Source organism: Sus scrofa, chromosome 13 (genome assembly GCF_054392235.1).
Source record: "Sus scrofa isolate SSC_HxYL_T2T_F1_AM1 chromosome 13, Sscrofa_HxYL_maternal_Yorkshire_Landrace_v2.0, whole genome shotgun sequence".
Taxonomy (NCBI): Eukaryota; Metazoa; Chordata; class Mammalia; order Artiodactyla; family Suidae; genus Sus; species Sus scrofa.
This window is the reverse complement of record NC_139395.1, coordinates 145,035,728-145,058,557: the sequence shown is the minus strand read 5'-3', so window position 1 is coordinate 145,058,557 and position 22,830 is coordinate 145,035,728. Positions and strand designations below refer to the sequence as shown.

The 22,830-nt window shown below is 41.3% G+C and overlaps 1 protein-coding gene across 2 annotated transcripts; it reads right to left on the bottom strand.

The window, feature by feature from the left end:
* On the bottom strand, positions 1-21,199 carry PLAAT1 (phospholipase A and acyltransferase 1). Of its 2 annotated transcripts, XM_084990725.1 has the most exons (5): positions 21,138-21,199; positions 12,700-12,838; positions 7,241-7,509; positions 3,940-4,049; positions 1-254 (listed from the first exon to the last, which is right to left on the bottom strand). In XM_084990725.1, the coding sequence occupies exons 2-5, from the start codon at positions 12,836-12,838 to the stop codon at positions 221-223; spliced, it is 552 nt and encodes a 183-aa protein (XP_084846851.1). In that variant the 5' UTR covers positions 21,138-21,199; the 3' UTR covers positions 1-220. The 2 variants fall into 2 exon arrangements, with proteins under 2 accessions (XP_084846851.1, XP_020925718.1); XM_021070059.2 differs by lacking the exon at positions 3,940-4,049.
* Positions 21,200-22,830: the final 1,631 nt, after the last annotated feature.

Sequence of the window (22,830 nt, the reverse complement as noted above, 5' to 3'; positions counted from 1 at the left end):
TAATACCAGTAAGCAATTTATTAAAGAGCCTGCCATCCATCAGTGGAATTTGGAACAATAATGATGCATTGAAAATAAGTATTCATCCCAGGTTTTTTTTTTTTTTTTCCCCTCCTCACAAATTCCTTCAGCTCCAATATCTCTTCAGTAAATTAATAGTATTTTGCTCTTAGTCTTTTTGGAAACAAGCCCAGGAACGAGAAGGCACCAGCAGCAGCTGTCACAAACCCAATGGTACTGATTGCTCGGTTGGCCTATAAGGAAACAGGAAAGAAACAAAAAACACATCTTATTCTAAAGGCACTTCTGTGTCGTAAACCCTAGCTTTCACTTGTTTCCCCAAAGGCCCATTTTCACGTACAATGGGTAAATTTAAAGCTTAATGCAAAATTAAAATTCTGTATAAAGATGAAATGAACTTATTTGCAGAACAGTAACAGACTCATGGACTTTGCAAAACTTATGGCCACCAAAGGGGACAGGTAGGGAGGGGTGGGAGGGATGGACTGGGGGTTTGGGATTGGCATATGCACACTGAGGCATATGGAATGATTGGCCAACAGGGACCTGCTGTATAGCACAGAGACCTCTACCCAGTATTCTATGACAACCTATGTCAGAAAAGAATCCGAGAGAAGGAGTTCCCATTGTGGCGCAGTGGTTAATGAATCTGACTAGGAACCATGAGGTTGCGGGTTCGATCCCTGGCCTTGCTCAGTGGGTTGAGGATCCGGCGTTACCATGAGCTGTGCTGTAGGTTGCAGACGCGGCTTGGATCCTGAGTTGCTGTGGCTCTGGCATAGGCCAGCGGCTACAGCTCCAATTAGACCCTTAGCCTGGGAACCTCCATATGCCACAGAAGCGGCCCTAGAAAAGGCAAAAAGACAAAAAAAAAAAGAATCTGAGAGAGAATGGATATGTGTATGTGCATGACTGGGTCACTTTGTGGTACAGCAGAAATGATCACATCCTTGTAAATTAACTATACTTCGAACTTAAAAAAAAGATGAAATAAATTTATTATTGTAATTATGACAGAGAGAAATACACAAATGTTTAGTCTCCTCATATTTTCATAGGCTATGACAGTTTATAAACTCCCTATGCCACAATTCCTAATCATCACCATAGGACCCCTGGAAGGTAGCATTACTCCTGTTTTGTAAAACTTGAGAAGTTACTGGCCCGAGGGAGGCTGTACCACCAGGATGTTGTCTAGTCTAGACAGATACAGTCTAGTCCTGAACCATATATTCTTCCCTTACACAACCCCTACCCCTAAACACACTGGTTTGGTTAGGTGTATACTATGGTAAATATCGTGTGTGTGTGTGTGTGTGTGTGTGTGTGTGTGTGTGCGCGCGTGTGTGTTCCCTAAATTAATATCTATTAGGAAAATAACTCAGAGACGTGATCAGAGCTAAATACCTTATAGGCTCTTATTTTGTAGATACACTTTCTATTCTGATAAACTTCAAGAGAAGTCAATACTGATGTTAACTATCATGTCAAAAATTAATTCTCATGTAGACAACCTAAAATAAACCACTCTCAAACTCAATTGTCCATAAAGGAGTTCAGACATTTATAGCTTTAAGGATATTAATCACCATCATGATGAGGCAACTAATGAATATTCATGGTTTTCATGGCACTCAACTAATATTGCCTTCCATCTGCGTGGGTTTGAGTGCAATTTTATGACCCAAAGGTCACATTCAGATACTTTAGAGTCATCAGGTATTCTGAAAACAGCAGTTGTTCTCCGGGAGTTCAGAATTGGGCTTTCAAATAAAGCAAAACATTTTTCCTAAATGACTCTGGGGACCAGCCCAAATGCTGGAAAGCCTGACCCGGCTCACATTTGAGCATGCTCTCTGTCTAACCCACAGCCCTCCACCACTAGCCTGCCACCCCCATAGGCTATATAATGCTCCCTCTCTAATGCCGGCTTTCCTATGGGGAACAGGCAGTGAGGGCCCTGGCCAGGAAAGAAGCACAAGGGCAGAAGGGGTATTCACTTCATTACACCATCCTGTGGTCTGCAGGGACAAGGCCTATAACTGTTTGGTTTTTTTTTTTTGGGGGGGGGGGGCACACCCACAGCATATGGAAGTTCCCAGGCTAGAGGTCAAATCAGAGCTACAGCTGCCAGCCTATACCTCAGCCACAACAACATGGGATCCCAGCCACCTCTGCAACCTACACCACAGCTCATGGCAATGCCAGATCCCCGACCCACCGTGCAAGGCCAGGGATCAAACCCGCATACTCATGGATATTAGTCGGATTTGTTTCCGCTGAGCCACACCTGGAACCCCCACGGCCTGTAACTGTGACTCCCTGTTCTGCCTCCATCCACAGTTGCCGAGGAGAATGACGTTGGCATACAACTGAAATATCCTATATTCTGTTCTATTGTAATCCATTCCATTCCATTCCATTCTATTCTATTTTTGGCTGCACCTGCCACATGTGGAAGTTCCCAGGCAAGGCATCCAACCTGCACCACACCAGTGACAATGCCGGATCCTTAACTGCTAGGCCACTAAGGAACTCCCTGAAAAATCCTATTTTAGTTTACAATTCTAATTTTATTTACTTTTTTGGTGGGTTGTTTCTTTTCTTTCTAATTTTTAAATAGCTGCTACCTAAGTTATTTCCCAGGAGAGAGTCAGAATTCAGTATAGTAAAGAGCTCCCGTCAATGCACACAGGGAGCAAAAAAGGGCTAGGAGATGCAAGATATCAGACAAAACTCCAAAGAGGAGCAGAATCAATAAATAGACAGGGATCAACATTATGAATCAAGCCTGCAATTACAGGCAGATGCTAAGATCCCAAGGAGCTCTGATATAGGAAAATATGGCAGACAATGAAAAAATAGGAAGGTGCAATTGGTGTCTCTAAACAAAAGTCTCAAGCGGCAGTAGGGGACAGCCCTGGGAAAATGACAAGATCCTGGGGCTGTCGGGGGGGTGGCCCCAGCTAGATACAGACCTAACTCACTGGGTATCCTTCAGCCACTAGAAGCAGAACATGTGAGAGAAATACCATCAATCTAAGAGTTCTGAGGAGAAGGCAGACAAATTGATCCTAAGTCAAAACCCCCTGAGAGTGCACAGGGCATATGCAATTGTAATAAAGCCACTTCTGGCATGCAGTTTCCCAAATCCCAAACATTTCTTTCAAGTCGCATCCCAAATGGAAAAAAATCCCATGTTATTTGGACAATTCCGTTAGAGTTATGTGTAATGGGATCTGACCTGCATGATTATAACATCCTAGGATGTTTGTGGTAAACTAGCATGAACAAGAGCTTTTACTTCACAGCTGACTTAGGATTATAAGGTCACAAATCCTATCCTACACACTTCATCCTTTATAGGGCTTTTGGTGTGGAGGCCGTACTAAAGGCCTCATTCTGAGGGTCTATATGTGCCCAGCAAAAAGTTAGCTACAACTGAAGCAGCTGGGTCCAGACACGAGTGACTTGCAGGAATTATCAGAATGCCTCCTGCCCCAATACTCCAATGAAGCACAGCCAGGGTGTACTGTGTGTCAGCTTGTCCAGGCCCACTGAAGGATGCTTCCACCTTCTACAAAAGTAGAAACATTTTAATAACCTGCTTAGATGCTAACAGTGAGAAATGTTGATCATAGGAATTTTTAAAAATAAATAAAAGACAAGCCACAAGCTGGGAGAAAACATTTGCAAAAGACATATTTGATAAAGGACCATTATCCAAAATATGCAAGGAACTCTTCAAATTCAATAAAGTAAAAACATGCAACTAATGCAATTAAAAATGGGCAAAAGACTTCAAGAGACATATCACCCAATATGACATGCAGATAGCAAATAAGATATGAAAAGATGCTCAACATCATATATATTTAGCAAACTGCAAATTAAAACAATAGAAATACAATCATGTACCTATCAGAATAGCTAAACTCCAAAACGCTGACAACACCAAATGTCAAAGAAGCTGTGGAGCAACAGGAACTCTCATTCATTGTTGGTGGAAATGCAAAATGACACAGTCCCTTTGGAAGACATTTAAGCAGTTTCTTACAAAACTAAACACATTCTTATCATATGATCCAGCAATCATACTCAATATTTATCCAAACAAGTAAAAAACTTAAATCCATACAAAAACCTGCACACAAATGTTTCTAGCAACCTTATTCATAATTATGAAAATGTGAACGCAACAAAGATGTTCTTCAGTAGGTGAGGTGATAAACTGTGGTGCATCCAGACAATGGGATGTTTTATTCAACAATAAAAATAAATGAACTATCAAACCAAGGAAAGGCACCGAAAAATTTTAAGTGCATATTGCTTAGGATGAGTTCAACTATATGACAATTCTGGGAAAGGTAAACTATAGGGTAGTAAAAGAAAAAAGTGAGTGGATGCTGAAGGTTTAGGGGGAGTGAAGAATGATAGGCAGAATATAGAGAATTTTTAGGGCTGCAAAACCATGCTGTATGATATTGTATGGCTACATGCCTTTATGTATTTGTCAAAACCCACAGAATGTACAACACCAAGAGTGAACCCCAATGTTAATTATTTTAGAGGAGGAAAATTTTTTCCTTTACCCATTTTCAGGTCTTTGCTGAGGCTCTGTAATGAGAGAAAGATTAACAAGAGGAAAACAAATAAAAGTTCATTAACATATACATCTCAGATACACGTTGAGAGAAAGTCAGGGAAGACTGAGTCAAAAAGGTAGCTTAAAATTCAAGCTTGGAGTTCCCGTCGTGGCACAATGGTTAACGAATCCGTCTAGGAACCATGAGGTTGCGGGTTCGATCCCTGGCCTTGCTCAGTGGGTTAAGGATCCGGCGTTGCCGTGAGCTGTGGTGTAGGTCACAGATGCGGCTCAGATCCTGCGTTGCTGTGGCTCTGGCATAGGCCAGTGGCTGCAGCTCCAATTCGACCCCTAGCCTAGGAACCTCCATGTGCCGAGGGAGCGGCCCAAAGAAATAGCAAAAAGACAAAAACAAACAAACAAAAATTCAGGCTTATACTACATCTTCAACAAAGAACAATAAATTTCTAAAGAAATGACAGGACAAAGGAAATTGGTCACCTTTCCAGGGCAACAAACTGCGATAAGGTAAATAGACAGGAAACTAATGGTAGGTAGAGGCTAGTTCATTGTTTGCTATGGAGAATCCTGTGGTGCCCTCTGGAGGCTGATAAAGGGCTTACATCAACCACTGTTTGTCCCTGATTAACTTTTGTCCTTCTTGGTAGAGATGGGACACCTTTGACATTTTCTGTTCTGTTTTTAGGCAAATAGGGGAGAACAGGGAGTTTTTCTTGTATTTGGTTCTATTCAATTGCCTCTCAATTGCTTAAAATAATTCTTACACCAAAGTGACACATTTCAGAGTGGCACATTCTGGTTTCCTTCACTATAGACTTTGGTCAATAATGATGTGCCAATGCTGGCTCATCTTTTGTTAACAATATACCACACTGCTGTGGGATGTTGATGGTGAGGAAGGCTTCGTGTGTGTGTGTGTGTGTGTGTGTGTGTTGAAGAGGTGAGCAGGTGGGAACTCGCTATACTTTCAGCTCAGTTTTGCTGGGAAGTTAAAACTACTCTAAAAAATAGTCTACTAATAAAAAAAAATACAAAATTCCAAAGCTTAGGACATCCTTAAGGCTGTCACTACACCGTCTTCTTCAGAACCTTCTAGAGAACATTTCTAGTAGTTGTTGAAAAATGGTTCATTTTTCATGGGTCTTGATCTGGGTAAGAAAGGTGAAATGATGACAGACTACAAGTGAGAGTCAAGGCAAAAAGGTGATGCTAATTCCTCTTAATTTAGCCACATTTTTAAAAATTTCCAATTGGAGTTCCCGTCGTGGTGCTGTGGTTAACGAATCCGACTAGGAACCATGAGGTTGTGCGTTTGATCCCTGGCCTCGCTCAGTGTGTTAAGGATCCGGCGTTGCCCTGAGCTGTGGTGTAGGTCACAGATGCGGCTCAGATCCTGCGTTGCTGTGGCTCTGGCGTAGGCTGGCAGCTACAGCTCTGATTCGACCCCTAGCCTAAGAACCGCCATATGCCGTGGGTGTGGCCCTAGAAAAGGCAAAAAAAATAATTAAGTAATTAATTAAAAATTGCTGATTGAGTGCAGTGGATAATTTTATCATTAACAAAGAGAGGAAGAGACTCTATTTCCTAGCTATACCACTAGTTTTCAATGCAAAGGTGAACAGAAATTTGTGCATACGTCCTCTGCATTTTGGTTCAGAAGCAATTTCTTGCTACATGTGAATAGAACATTCATTACTAATAAAAGTGAATTTCCAATTAAGTTATTTCCTAATAAAAACAAATGTATCCTTTCATTATGTTCCATCTCCCATTTCCCCAAGCTTTCATGAGAAGAATTGTAACTTCACTCCTTACAATAGACATTTATGTAACAGATCCACAATTTCAAGGTTCTGGGAGTCTTTATATATTCATTCTCTTATATCATTTTAATAAATCTTGAGATTAAAACATCGATGATGGAACTAGATTGGTAAGAAGATAGGTAGGGAAAGGGCAATTGAATCAAGAACGCCTCTAGTGAGGAATCTGCCCTATTACAAAATAGGAGTGGTAAATAACAAAACTGTAAGCCACTTTGAAAAGAAAGCCACCTAATCCACTAAAAATCATCCAAAAGCTCAATGAATCAAAGGATCTACTTCAAGCACATTTCTTTGAAACTAGCATTACAAGGAAATAGAGGATATTTACAAACCCACCAAGCTACGGCATCAGTCAGCCTCTGCCAGATAATAGAAAAGAATCTCAGTATTACCATCTATGTTTTTGGCAAATGAACTCCTACTCAAAAAGGTCAATGTTCTTTCCAGCATCTTCTTTTCAGTGTACGAAGCTACTGATTTAATAATCGATGGTAATGGGAAAGGATAATTATCAAGGGTAATGGGAAAAAATTGAAGGACAGACAGAAATCTATGGCCTTGACTCTGCTTCAAGTCCCTTCTAGCCTCTAATTCATCTTAGTCTAGTCTCAGTTTGGTCGTTAACTTGCAGCATGACCTTGGACAACCCTATTCCCTCCGTTGTCCTTCAGCGTTCTCATAATTTCTTGTTCTTTCCCATTTGTCTGAAGCCTGCAAATTTGATCATAGTCAGTAGTTACAATTTTCCCAATGTAAGAAACGTCTGTGCCTCCTAAGGAAAACTCACCTGCTCTGAAATTCCTGCTCCATAGCGGAGCAAAGTCACAAAATGCTCACAGTTGTTGACAAATATGTCATACTCCACTTCCTGTCCAATAACAAACTCTGACCGTTGCATGACCTCTTCCACGGGGAGAGGGGCGTATGTGTCATCGTACTTATTGTTTATTCTGAAAGTGTCATTTCCCACTACATCCTTCAAAAGCTGCATCTTCACCAGGGCCTTTGTGCTGAATATAGACTTGGCGCTTGTAAATGATGTGGAAATGCCATCCTCTGTAAGGAGAATTCTGGTTTAACAAGCTGTAGCGACCCAGCTCAGTGAAATCCAATGCCACCCCAACTTATCCTCAAACCAGAAACTACTTATTCTTACTGCCTTAAATACTCACTCTCTGATTTATCAATAACATGTATTCAATACTGTGTGAATAAGAATATAGGAAAATTTTTGAAATTTATTATCTCCCCCTAGAACAGACTAGATGTGAAAACTCTAAACTCTACCCATTCTTCTTCTTCTTCTTTTTTTTTTTTTTTTTTTTTAAAGACCACACACGTGGCATATGGAAGTCCCCGGGCTAGGGGTCAAAATGGAACTGCAGCTGCTGGACTATGACACCACAGCCACAGCAACACCAGATCCAAGCTGCATCCTACACCAGAGCTCATGGTAACACCAGATCCTTCATCCATGGAGCGAGGCCAGGGATCAAACCCACATCCTCATGGATTCTAGTTGGGTTTTTGACTTGCTGAGCCATAATGGGAACTCCAAACCATTCTTGAAGAATAAGTTCTCTATCAATTTGTTTTATTATTAGAGATCTTGGCCTATGTTTCTAACGTAGTACAGATAAGATCATTGTCCCCCTTTTCTATAGTCTGTCCTTCAGCATTTGAACCCTTCCAAACTGATACCGTTGGGCTTAGCACTAGTGGGTTACAGTTAACATTCTTGTCCTGCATCTAAGCTGCACTCCTTACCTCCATCTCTGCTCTTACACTTGTTCTTTTAATTAGACTTCACTTTGAAACCTGCATGGAACTCCAGTCTTCTAAGGGGTCAAGCTGGGGCCCTGCCTTTGCCTTGCCCAGTTCATTTAGCCAAGAGACTAAATCCTAAAATTAAACCTAATGTAGTAGGCACTGTTCAGTCTATGTGGCCCCTTGCTGTGCCCCACCCACCCATTATAACGCCCTGCATCCTACCACTCCATCCTACTGGCTCTATTGGTAAGCATTTGCCTGGACAGCCCAAAACCTCCATATCCTGGCCTGCCATAGTCAGCATCAGAGAATGGACAAATGATTCCTTAGGGTTTAGCTTTAATGCCAGGCCCTCAGCCCACACCATCTGCCTGAGACTGCTATGCTTGGTCATTGGTCAAGTACGCCATCAGATCAAGGGTCTCTATATAACCAGTGCTTACATACTTTTCCTTTCAGTAATAATTAAAAGCAAATTTTCTTTCCCATTCCTCTTTTTTTTCTGCCTTCCAAACTCCTTTTCATTGGAGCAGTATTTCCTATTAATACCTTCTTTTTTGTTTGTTGTAGGTTTTTGTTGTTGTCTTTTTAGGGCTGCACTGGTGGCATAGGGAAGGTCCCAGGCTAGGGGTCAAATCAGAGTTGTAGCCACCAGCCTATACCACAGCCACAGCAATGCGGGATCAGAGCCACATCTGTGACCTACACCACAGCTCATAACAATCCCGGATCCTTAACCCACTAAGCAAGGCCAGGAATTGAACCCGTGTCCTCATGGATACTAGTCAGGTTCATTACCACTGAGCCACAATGGGAACTCCTATAGTTTTTTTTTTAATTGAATTATAGTTGATTAACAATGTCGTGTTAGTTTCAGGTGATAGTATAGCAAAGTGGTTCAGTTATATATATACTTCTTCAGATTCTTTTCCCTCATAGGTTATGATCCACTTAACATCTTACAAGTTGAAATTTCTCACACGCTACCAGTTCATAGAGCACATATATCCTAGTTAGAATTACTAAATATTTTTCATTTGGGGGCTAGTTTGATGTAATCAATTTATAGATGAGAAAAATCAAAGTTTGGAGAGATAAACTGGCTTGCAGAATATCACATGAGTAATTAACAGAAACAGGAATTTAATTTCAGTCTACAAGATCAAAGCTCCGTGTTTGAGTCACATTAATATGGAGCTTATGATGTTTTAAGTTGTGAAAACAAGGAAACAGCACAAAAACCTCATATTATTTCCCAAATGGGAAAACTGCAGAGATAATGTAAAGAATTGCTTAGTGTTAATCACCAGACTCTGCAGAATGAATGGCTCTGTATCGTAAATGTCATGTTATTTGCCATTTCCATTTCTAATATTCTAGACAAGAGGAAAATATTTCAAAATGTTGCAAAAATCACCTCGTCAAAAATTCTCAGACACTCTCAAGATAGTAAGACTTAGGCCTAAAACAATTTTTCAAAAAGGTATCTTGAGGAAAAAAAATACTCTAGGCTTTTTGTTAGTGTTATTTTTTCTTAATAATTCATGCTCATTTCTAAATTTGAAAAATACAGCATAAACATTTTTTAAATCACGCATTATCCTACTACTCAGAAATTACTATTATTATTATTTTGATATATTGCTACTGTCTTTTATTATCATGAGTATGTTTGTGTACACATGTGCATTCATTTGTACTCATGATAAACCAGGTACCATACTACATTTTTAATCTGGAATTTCCAAATAACTATCATACAGGATCATCTTTCATGCAGCTAAAGATTCTAGAAATGATATTTAGCTGTTAAAGGGGCTATTGTTTTTGCCTACCAAGCACCCCATCCTACCACTGCTTCTTTCTTTCTGGAAAAGACTCTGTCTAGGACACTCCTCCTGCACCAATCTTCTGGGCACAGAGATGGTCCAGTGATGGACACCAGGCCCACATCAGACAATTAGAGTCATTCTCTATGATGTTTCTAACTGCAACAGGGATTAGCTCCTTTCCTTTGGGTTTTACACTATAAGAGTAAGAGCCCAAGGAGGCTTATGATATCAGTTTGGCTTCTTAGAGATAAGAAGACAATATATGGGGAAAGAAAGCAGATGTGGGATGGAGAGTTTAATACTTTCAGACCTTTAGATCTAGGCATCCCTGAGGCCAGCACCATCTCTACCCTTTCTGTAGTTTCCTTCAGTGTAGTAATGAATTTGCCTCTTTGTTTAAGCTAATGTTTTTCTTTTTCAAGGCCGCAACCACAGCATATGGATGTTCCTCCAAGGTTAAGTGTCGAATTGGAGCTACAGCTGCCAACCTACACCACAGCCACAGCAACACCAGATCGGAGCCACATCTGCAATCCACACCACAGCTCATGGCAATACCAGATCCTTAACCCACTGAGCGAGGCCAGGGATTGAACCCGTGTCCTCATAGATACTACTCAGATTCATTTCCACTGCACCACAATGGGAACTCCCTGTTTAAGCTAATTTGAATTTTATTTATGTTATTTGCAACTAAAAAATTCTGCCAACCACAGATACCTAACATTCTGTAGCTAAATCATAATTCACTTAACCATTGTCCTACTGAATATTAATACATTGCCTATTTTTTAAAATCATTATAACTGAGGAGTTCCCGTCGTGGCTCAGTGGTTAACGATCCCTGGCCTTGCTCCGTGGGTTGAGGATCCAGCATTGCTGTGATCTGTGGTGTAGGTTGCAGACACGGCTCGGATCCCACGTTGCTGTGGCTCTCGTGTAGGCCAGCGGCTACGGCTCCCATTAGCCTGGGAACCTCCACATGCCGCGGGAGTGGCCCTAGAAAAGACAAAAAGACAAAATAATAATAATAATAAATAAAATAAAAATCATTATAACTGAGATAGAAGTGAACCCCCTCATACACAAATGTTAAATAAAGATCTCTAAAAATATTTCCCAAGAATACATTTGTAGAAGTAAAATTACAGGGTCAGAGTATATGAACTCCTTTAAGACTCAACACATATTATTAAATTATTTTTATTGATAGAAATCTAAACTTCTATTAATAACATCCTTCTGTTCATTTCACTAATTATCAGTTTTTAAACTTTGCTAAGGAGAGAGGTATAAAATCTGTCATTTTACTTTATAATTTCTAGATGGCTAAAAAGTTGAAATCTTTAAAAATGACTATTGGCTTTTGCTTTTTTTCTTCTATAAATCTCCCAATTTTTTGCCCATTAGTTTGTTGAGATTTGGGTGTTCACTGTCCACTCAGCCTAAGGAAGAAACTCTTTCCCTAAATACCATGTGCCAGGTTTCCTCACCTCTTTCAAGTTGTTTTGCAAATGTTACTTTCTCAGAGTTCCTGTCATGGCGCAGAGGAAACGAATCTGACTAGGAACCATGATGTTGCGGGTTCAACCCCTGGCCTCGCTCAGGGAGGTAAGGATCCAGCATTGCCGTGAGTTGTGGTGTAGGCTGCAGACGTGGCTCGGATCTGGCATTGCTGTGGCCGTGGCGCAGGTCGTCAGCTATAGCTCTGATTTGACCCCTAGCCTGGGAACCTCCATATGCCACTGGTGCAGCCCTGAAAAGACAAAAAAAAAAAAAAAAAAAGTTACTTTCTCATGAAATTTTCCTGACCAGCTCATTTAAAACTGCAGCAGCCCCAACTTCTAAGCACTTCTTATCCTGCTTCTATGATTTATTTTCTCCATATCACTTATCTCTAATCTAACAGTGCTTTCTATATTTTATTTATGCTCTCTCACTCTTTCTCTCTCCACTAAAATGTAAGTCCCACTGTGCAAGGAGAGGTTTATGTATCCCTAGCATCTAGAATAGCATTTGGCACATACTAGAAAATCTATAAATACATGATGAATGAATTGAAATAATCTATTTGTATGATATATAAAGACATTGACTCATATCAGGTTTGTGACAAATATTTTCCCCAGCTGATTATTTACATTTTAACAGTGTTTTCTTTTAATCCAGAAGTTTAAAATCTTAATGTTAATTGGCTTATTGGGAGTTTCCATTGTGACTCAGTGGTTAACGAACCCGACTAGTATCCATGAGAACGAGGGTTTGTTAACCACTGGCCTTGCTCAGTGGGTTAAGAATGCCATGTTGCCGTGAGCTGTGGTGTAGGTCACAGATGCAGCTTGGATCTAGCATTGCTGTGGTTGTGGAGTAGGCCAGCGGCTACAGCTCAGATTGGACCCCTACCCTGGGAATTTCCATATACCGTGGTGTGGCCCTAAAAAGACCAAAAAAAAAAAAAAGGCTTATTGGATTTCTTCACTGCCACTTTTGTCTTAGAATGTCCTTCCATAAACCTAGATGAGCTGGATTTATCTACTTCCTACATTTTATGTCCAGTTTGTTTTATTTTATGAATTTTTTCACAATTCCTTCTTGTAATAAGAAAACTAAAAAGCTCCCAGGAGCTTCTGGAAACAAATCTTACCTAGAGGTGCTATGTTGATCACATACCCATCACCCAAGTACAGTGCCCAGTGCTGGTAGCCAGGACGAAACACTTCAATCAAGTCCCCTGGCCGAGGATTGCCAGGATAGTTCAAACTAAAGCAATCATTAAACGCCATCTGTAAGGACAGACACACACACAAAATCTAGCTGGTAAGACCTACCAAAAGAAAATCAATTTAAGGCTTCTATAGAAACATAGCAATTTATTGGGATTGCATTCTTTATTAAAGACTTAGATTCACACTGCTGTCCTTTTCTTTGAATTATTCCAACAAGGAATTATATGTATACACATGGACAAGTGGAGAAAGAATTTGTCTGCTATTGCTTAATTTTCTATAGCAATGCTTCTCATACTGAAATTCCCCAGGGCTCTTTAGTTATAATAAGCATTTTACAATTCTCTCTTTAAATCCAGAAATTCATAGATAATAAAACTTAGCTATACACAAACTTTCAAAAATTAATATGATGCCCTATTTGAAATAGAAAGGGGAAGTAAATTTTTAATAATATCTGTTTTGCTATGTAAATGCTCAGTTCTGGACTACACAAAAAATACAATAGAGTACTTAGCATGAAAAAGTCAGGATCCAGAAGGAAGTTATGTACATTCATTGATAATCAAAAGGAGACTTCATGCTATATCCGTGTTGAATATCTAATTGACAACAAAGTATTCTTCAGATTCTCTCACTCTAATGTGATGTGTACACTCATTTACAAAATAAACCTAAGTGCCAGAAAGGGAAACTTCCAAATCATCTAAATTATAATTATAATAGCATAGGCAAAGGACTTGGGAATACAGACTATCATTTTCCTGGTAGGCTAGAAGTCTTTTTTACAACAATTAATATTGGGAGGGTGTTTTCCCAAGTATTTGTATGCCATCTGTTGAAAACTTCAATCATCATACTGTCACAGAAATGAGGCCAAATGTAAGCTGTCCATCTGTTGAAAAATAACAATTAAAACAACTTTATGGAAACCATTAAGTCTAACCCCCCTCTCAAATATGTTTGAGTCATTAATATGGCAGTTTGCAATTTGGCTGCATGGGCACTAAAGGGAAAAATAGATACTATACCATGATATAAACAAACACATTTCCCATGAATAGGAATCAACAAGCGCACACAGCTGCCTGCTAGCATTCACAGACCTAGCCAAGCTTACAATAATAACCACCATTTGAGCAGAAAGTACTTTGTCATGTAACATTTTTTTTCATGTGTGCTGTCTCAACTAACCCTAATTAATTTTTTAAAAACCTACCCTGATTTGAGTTTATCATGTTATTATCCTGTTTTACAGCTAAAAAGTGATAGTAGCAAATGCCAATTTTGGGAAAATACTCACCAGAACCCTTATAAAGTACAAAGGGAAAAACAACTGGCCTCAGTGTGAGAGATGTGAGCTGTTGTTTCAGGTCTTCTCCATGCTATTCTGTCACTTTGGGAGAGTCATCCAAACTGCTTGAGCCTCAGTTTCCTCATTTTAAAGGTATAAGAATATAGGGCTGGATTGTTTATCTCAAAAAGCTGTTGCAAGTAACCTTTCAGGAAATGGCCAAAAGCTCCTGCAGGTACTGCATGAACTGGCAATGTAACCGAGCAGGACCTTCTGGGGCTGTGCTGGGACAGACCCTTCCCCCATAACCTCTGCTTTAGCTCCTCTCGAAAGTTCCTAGATAATAGTATCTGTTGCATATTTCCTGAGTTTTTCAGATGCTAAAACCCACCACCAAATGGGAGAAATTAACTACTCGATGATCCTGAGCAGTAGCACTCAGACCTTCTGATGCCTAAGGACTGATCACCATAAGTCAATCAGAGAATTGTGCATGAACTGATCTGAGACATCCCTCCTTCACCCTACCTTTAAAAATGCTTTGCTAAAACCCTTTGGAGAGTTCCAGGTTTTTGATCACAAGCCGCTCATTCTCCTTCCCCTTGTTTGGCCCTGCAGTAAATCTTTCTTTGCTCCAAACTCCAAAGTTTTGGTTTGTTTGGCCTCACTGTGCATTAGGCCTATGAACTTACACTGGGTAACAGCAAGAGGTACAGGCGGGTGGTAGGAGAGAGGTGGTTGTTTGTAAAGCCTGAGACATCAGTTCATGGCTTATGTGTGATTTTAATTCTTTATCCTCTATTTCAGCCACAAAAATTTTAGATGATTTCCACTGCAAAATCTTAATATGTAAAACATTTAAAATTCCAACATATGATTTGCAAACTGATTTATGAAATATAAGTTAATTGATTTCATGAAGCCTATCATATTTATAAAGCAGGATGACAGGATAACAAGGAAAACATTTCATATGAGTAATGTCTCAAGAAACCAAGGGACGGGCCTGAAGCCTAAAGTGTAAGGAGAGAAGTTGGTTTCTGACACCAAATACTTAGAATCACAGCAATTTATTGCAGAAAGGGACTTCAGATAGTGTCCAATCCACTGAGCTCCACACTTTTTAGCAGTGAGGCCCTGAATTAAGCCAAATATCAGATGGACTCACAAAAAATGTAAAACAACTAATGCAGCCCAGTGCTGGATGAAGTAAGGGAGAGACATGAGAGCTCCATCTGCTCATTGCTGCTGCTACCAGATGCTTCCTGAGACCCCAGAACTTTGGGGAAAATAGAGCTTGAGTTATACCCATCTAGTCCTAGGACAACTCTTCATTTTTGAGACAAGGGAAACAGAAGCAGGCAGGTAATTTCAGTTGCCCAATGTCATAGGCTATTTTAAAAAGATTTTCATCAAACCGTGTTGGAAATAATTTGATTTTCACTAGGATGGGAGGAAACAACCTAAACTTGGGTCCCACATCTCCTAATTTAATACATAATTCAAAATGGAACATGGACTTAAATATAAAATGTAAAACTATAAAACATAGGAGAAAAACACAGAGGAGAAAATCCTCAGGACCTGTGGTAAACAAAAAGTTCTTAGACTTGATATCAAAAGTACTATCCATAAGAGGAAAAACTGACAAATTGGATGTCCTCAAAATTAAAAACTTTGTACCACAAATGAGCCAGTTAAAAGGACCCACCCCACCCCCATCAAAAGCCCTACATAGTGGGAAAAAATATTTGAAAACAACATATCCAAGAAAGGACCAGTGTTGGGAACGTACAAAAAACTCAAAACTCAACAATTAAAAACCAAAAATACATTCAGAACTTGAGAAAAAGACACAATGACACATTTTTATCAAGGAAGAGACACAGACGTCAAGTAAACCATCACGAGCTTTTAGGGAAATGCAGATTAAAAGTACCATAGCATCGGGAGTTCCCATGGTGGCTCAGTGGTAATGAACCCAACTGGTATCCATGAGGACTTGGGTTAGAACCCTGGCCTTGTTCACTGGGTTAAGGATCCAGTATTGCTGTGAGCTGTGGTGTAGGTTGAAGACGCAGCTGGAACCCTGCAATGGCACCCTGCATTGCTGGGGCTGTGGCCAGCAGCTATAGCTCTGAGTCAACCCCTAGCTTGGGAACTTCCAAATGCTGCATGTGTGGCCCTAAAAAGCAAAAAAAAAGCACTAATTAATTATCACAATAGCTAAAATAAATAAAATGTTGACAAGGAGGTGGAGTAAGTCATGAGGAGTCACTCATTCTCTGCTGGTGATAATATAAAATGTTGCAGCCACTCAAAGCAGTCTGGAAATTTCTTTAAAAACTTAACATGGAACTACCATATGATCTAGCAATTACATTCCTAGGCATTTATCCCAGAGACTGAAGACAGTGGAGACTTACAAAAATCTGTACAGGAATATTTACAGAATAATACATGTTTATAGAATAATAGCCCCAAACTGGAAACAACCCAGATGAACTTCCATGGGTGACTAGTAAACAAATTATGGTATAGCCACTACTCCTAAGAAATAAAAAGAAACAAATAAAGTGTTGATAAATAAAACCATACAACCAGGATGAATCTCCAGAGTAAAAAAAGCCAATGAGGGAATTCCCGTCGTGGCGCAGTGGTTAACGAATCCGACTAGGAACCATGAGGTTGAGGGTTCAGTCCCTGCCCTTGCTCAGTGGGTTAACAATCCGGCGTTGCCATGAGCTGTGGTGTAGGTTGCAGATGCGGCTCGGATCCCGCGTTGCTGTGGCTCTAGCTTAGGCCAGTGGCTACAGCTCCGATTAGACCCCTAGCCTGGGAACCTCCACATGCCGTGGGAGCGGCCCAAAGAAATAGCAAAAAAAAAAAAAAAAAAAAAAAACAAAAGCCAATGACATGACATGTTCTATATATGATTCCATTTATATGACATTCTTGCCATGATCAAATTATAGAAACAGAGGACAAACAGTGGTTGCCAGGGGTTAAGGAAGTTGTTAGAAGGAAGTGGGTGTGGCTATGAAAAGGCAGCCTATGAGAGATGCTAGAGGTGGTGGGATGTTCTGCCTCTCCATGGCATCCATGTCAATAACCTGTTTGTGCTACTGCACTGTGGTTTGGCAAGATGTTACTATTGAAGGAAACCAGGTAAAGATACACGGGATCTCGCTGTACGATTTCTTAAAAACCACATGTGAATCCACAATTACCTCAAAATAAAAATTTTAATTAAAAAAAGAAAGATCAACTCTTTTTTTCCCCCTACAGAGCACAGAAAAGAACCAATACGTGGAAGTGCCACTGAGGGAGCTTTTCACTGTATATGAGGACAATTTTTCTTTTTTTTTTTTTTCCTGCTGTACAGCATGGGGTCAAGTCACTCTTACATGTATAGATTTTTTTTTTCCCCACCCTTTGTTCTGTTGCAATATGAGTATCTAGACATAGTTCTCAATGCTACTCAGCAGGATCTCCCGTGTGGCTCTCAGCATAACTACTCGGCATTGCTTCTACAATTTTTCTTTTGTTGAAGGTGATCCAACAACAGAATGGAGAACCTTGTACAGACAGCAGTCTCTGTCACTGTGAATTTTTTTAATCTTATTTTTATTTTATATTGGAGTATAGTTAACTTACAATGTTGTATTAGTTTCAGGTGTACAGCAATGATTCAGTTATACATACACATATATCCATCCTTTTTCAGATCCTTTATCTATACAGATTATTTCAGAATATTGAGTAGAGTTCCCTGCTATACAGTACATGGTCAGGGTTGATAAAAATAAGACTTTCATGGTGAGGGGGGGCATTGTTGGGGTGAAGAGGCCTTCTAAGATCCCTTTTTTTTTTTTTTTTTTTTTTTTTTTAACCTCTCATGTTCTCTTATTCTATTTCCCAGGAATGGTGCAATCCTCAAATGAACACCACAAAGTAGATGGTATTCCTTCCATTTTAATGGGGAGGGACCTGATATTCACAGCAGTTCAGGGACTCACCCAAATGCACCCAGGGAGAAAGGGAAGAAGCCAGACCTGGAGGCAGGTTAGCCTACCTCCAAGGTCAGGCTCCTCACCCTAACTATTGTCCCCACGAGCCCATACGGCCTCCCTTACTGACCTTCCTACAGCCCTTCCTGGGCACTGTCAGCCTGGGTAACAACTGTGAGCTGGTTATTATGATCACCATTGTACAGAGGAGGAAACCGAGACAGACGAATTAAAAGTCAGAAAAAGTCACAGATAGTAAGTGACCCAATGAGAATTCAATTCCCAGTCTGCTTATTCCAGACTGTATGCTCCTTCTTTACCCTACTGATTAACATCAATAACCACAGGAATTGCTCCTCACCAATATTTCATCTTTTCCCTCTTCGCTGATATCCAGTAAATAGAGAAGCTGCAAAAGCATACAGAATTCATATTTCATAAGATAACACAGGAAGTTTCTAAATATTCATCTGCAGAACAAGTGATTAATGGGAAGTGGAGCCTTGGGGAACCCCTGCTTTTCTCCTGCAGGGAGGTGACAAGATGGGCTAGAAGCATTTCGAGGGTTCCCAGAGTCATACCTCAGTAAATGGCTAAACCTGTCTGCGTGGGTAACTTGATTTACAGGGACAGCTACCTGTTTCATTCAAGCACAAGTATGTCATGTACTGCTTCATAAGCATGATAATAGCAAACCAATTAAAAATACATTTATAGGTCCTCTGCTGAAATCTCTGAGTGTCACATTTAAGGTAAAAATATTTCATTTTAACAGTTCATCTGCACAGAATTCTTTGACTGGTTTATAATAAAGAGCGACATGAAGGAAAGTCTGTAATTTTTGTACAAGAAATCTCCCTTTCAACTGCCAAAACAAGCTTCCCTGTTTATAGCTCCCTGTTGGTCTCCCGGGATGCATCAAAAGAAATAGCAGCCCCCTGCACAGATAGGGACAGGCTGATTAACTGCTGTTCATGCCCATGGAGCCACCTGTGTTACAAGAATATTAAGAGCACTTTTTAGCAAACTACTCCCAAGGATGCCGTTGGCAGTCTGAAACATGATCACAGGCTATCCCCATAGTCCAATGGTCTCCCAATTCAATTTGGACCCTTTCCCACTTGGGCTGCATTTTTCATCCATAGCCCTATGACACTGAGAGGGCTCCATGGAGCCCTGTGCTCCCATTGGCTCATTTGCAGACCCTCAGTGCTGCAAGGATCCTTGGTCCAACATCTTTCCCCTGTGGCTGAGGGTTCCACCTCCCGGCCAGACGAACCATCCTGGGCCACTGCATTGTCATTCCTTGCTTGGAATCCCTCCAGGGATCCCATTATTGACTCCATATCTTGTCTCCTTTGCAGCCTTAGCATCCTTATTCACCTCTACATTCTAGGCAAACCAAACCATTATTCCTCACACACCCCTGGCTTTGTGTTGCTAATACCACACTGAACCTTCTACCTGGATTGTGCTGCCACTTTCCAAGTGCCCCTAAATGACCCACGCTTAAAGATCCAGATCAGATGTCCTTCCCAAGGTCTCCCTCCACTCAGCCACAAGTGACATGCTGGTCCTTTACCTCCCTAATGCGCTCATCGTGTTTCCTACACCTGTGTCAGTTACCGGTGTCAGGGGAATTTTCTCTTCTGCTCCACATGGAGAGCTGGTTCTTGTTTATCTCTGCTCCTTCAGTTTGCTACAGAGTGGCTGGCGCCAAGAACTGCCAAGGGAATGTTTAATGAATGAAGGAATGAGGCGCCCAAGCCCAGCGAGGACAGAGTGGCTGGGCTTTTCCAGCACATAACGTCCATGAATAGTCCCGAATGCCTAAGTGATATCACCGTTTCTAGTTCCCAACTCTGATATATTATCCTAATAAATACTTGTGATATTATTCATATTCATTTCAGCGAGGGTGGTGGAGAAAAGGCTTTGGTAAGCGAGACCAGGTATCCAGTCCCGGTTCTGCCATATGACAGCTCTGTCACTAGAGCTAGTCTCTAGGGGCAGACTCTGTTCCTCCATTTGTAAAAAGAGAGGTATGGGTTGGATTGGATGCTCTCTACTGGTCCTTGGAGCTCTCTTCTCTGACAGTCGGTTCAGCAAAGCTGTCTGTGGGCTCAGAGGCCCTCCCTCCCCATCCCCAGCACACCTCACTCTGAAGCCCTGGTTGTCTTCCCCACAGGTAGCAGCGAGCAAGCGAGAGGGGATCCTGGGGTTGTGGCGGCCTCGCAGCAGCTGCTGCCCCTCCCGCTAGAGGCGGCGGGACGCCTGCATCTACTCCGGGAGTAGGTCAAGGCGGCAGCGGCTCACTACCGGTAACCCAGGGCCGTCCTCTAGCTTCAACGCCACCCTGCCGCGAGGAAACCTCCTGAGCCCAGACGCTGCCGCGCACGCTCAAGGCTCCTGCTGACCCTGCCCCGCCCCCACCACCTCCGGGGGACCCTCCGCCCGCCTGTCCCCCACCCCGCACTTGCTTGGTTCCCAGTCCCCTCCGCACCAACACAGCTGCCTTCTGCCCGCACAGACACACACAAACCCAACCGCCCGGGCGTGGTTAACTAAACAAGGACACTCTGCCCCGTCAAACTTCCCAGGTACCAAGAGCTGGTCTAGGCGCGGCAGTAATGCAGTTAATTTGTCTTGCTGAGCTCAGAAATGTTGGCGAGCATGAATACACATTGCACCCACTAGAAGAGAGCCCCTTTTTAGCTCTATGCACATTCCTCTAAGGCGGCAGAAAGGATCCTGGTCACTGTGCAGCAAGAAGGCATCTCAGTCTAAGCTAAGGCAGGCGAAAGGAGTGGCCTTAAGAAACCACTCTGCTTCTCACCACAGGCACACACCTACAAAACGTGTGCCTGTGAGCCAGATCAGCGCCCAGGGCTGCGAGGACGCACCCGGACCCCTGCTTTCTTTAGATTTCTCCCTGTCACCACCCTCCAGTCTAAAATCAACTTCAGAAGTGGGAGGAGGGGACAAAGAAGGAAGGAAGGGTACGCCTGTCTCTAGATCTCCACGTACAGGTTTCTCCAAGTGGGAAATTTACCTGGCTCCGTATGGGACCTTCCTTAAAGACAAGACTCTCTCAGGCAGCCCATGCCCCTCCCCACTTCCCCTGCCCTGCCCTGCCTCTTAGCAAAGCCCTGGTTCTAGATAGAGAAGCAAAGCAAGTCCCTTATTTAGCGTGACTTGGGTGCATGTGACAGGGCAGGGCCTGACTCTTTCAGGTCATGGGCCGGCCGAGGCCTCCAGGAATATAGCCATGTGAGTTTAAAAATAAAGCTGGGCATGAAGAGTATCCATTTTCTCCCTGCTAAAAAAAGGGAGGCCAGGAATACAAACCAGCTAAGTAGGGAAGGCCGGGCAGACTGCTAAGTGAACTTTTTGGAGCACAGCACAGGACTTTTCTTCAAACAAGTCATAACCTAGATTTTTCCTCTGATATAAATGGACCTTCAGCTAAAAGGAAGGATTTTTTTTTTTTTCCTTTCGAATTCAAAGGCTGAAATAGCCTTCTAATTTTACATTGTTTTGTCACAATGGGATAAGGACTACCAAAAGATGCAGCTGCCTTTTTAAAGGAATCAGGTTCTGTGGTGAACGTTAAGGGTAATTCTGCATGACTTGAAACTGGGGTCTGGCTGTGGCATCTTTGATGACAAAGTAGTAGAAAGATAATGAAAACATGGAATCTAGATACACTATTGGTAAAGTGGAAACCGAACACTTGAGAGGCTGTAGCTTTGTTTTTTATGAGTTAATGTTTTTCTTAAATGTTCTCTATTTAGTATATTTTTCGAATGATAAACTGAACCAGATATACCTTTCAATACCCTTCTAATGTCTCAAAGAGAAAGCCATAAACATGCATTTGCTTTATGTTCCCCAACTATTTCAATTGAGTCATCACTGAAGACAGTGGTTCATGATTTTATACAGGAGAGTTATTGTGAGCATTTATAAAGCCATCCTGCTTATGAGCTAAATTTATTATGTTTGCCAGGTTAATCTGTTTTCTCTAATCGGACACTTAATCATCCGCTCTCCTCCCTGCATTATGGATTCATGAACGTGAACCAAGGAGAGTTGCTCAGTCAAGGCAAAATGATAAATTATCTTTTCATTTTGGGGGGTATTTGTGATGAAATGCATCATAATAGAATTAAAATGAAATAAATCTTGGAATTTTACTTCTAGAGCCCTGCCAGGTATTGATAAAATGCATTCAGCTAAGAGTAAATTCAATTTGATGCCTGAATGGAACTTGTAGGAGAAACGGAGAAAGTGTGGTCATTTAGGAGAACTCTGAGTTCTCCTTTCATTGCTACAGATTGGAGGGATAGTTCATCAATCCTTGGCAGTACTTTCTAGATGATCAGCACAGAATTAAAATTTCTATCCAGAAAGAATGAGGAATTAGCCTCAGGCAGTTAATAGGCAAACTTTGTCTACATCTAGGGTGATAGTCCTGAGATGTCAAGGGTTGCTCATGGTATGTGATGGGAGTAAATGTTAGATTACAACCAAATAACCAGTTCCCAATATTTTGGCCATTATATAAAGCGCCACGTGGATGACATTCTCCATTGTTGCCTAGTTGAGTAGAAAGTGTTGAAACAAATTGAAATAACCGTGGTGGAACAACTTTAGTCATGTTTGTTGTAAGATTAATCAAGCCCAGCAAAAGCCTTGTGTTGTTAACAAGAGGCATTATTTGCCTTTTTAACATATGGAGACTA

What these genes read in the sequence shown, in the direction of transcription:
- PLAAT1 (XM_084990725.1), bottom strand. Translation starts at nt 12,838, where the DNA reads ATGGCGTTTAATGATTGCTTTAGTTTGAACTATCCTGGCAATCCTCGG. An exon ending in GATCAACATAGCACCTCTAG is followed by an intron (nt 7,510 to 12,699) that starts GTAAGATTTGTT and finishes TTCTCCTTACAG; the next exon opens with AGGATGGCATTTCCACATCA. An exon ending in GAGTTTAGCTATTCTGATAG is followed by an intron (nt 255 to 3,939) that starts GTACATGATTGT and finishes GTTTCCTTATAG; the next exon opens with GCCAACCGAGCAATCAGTAC.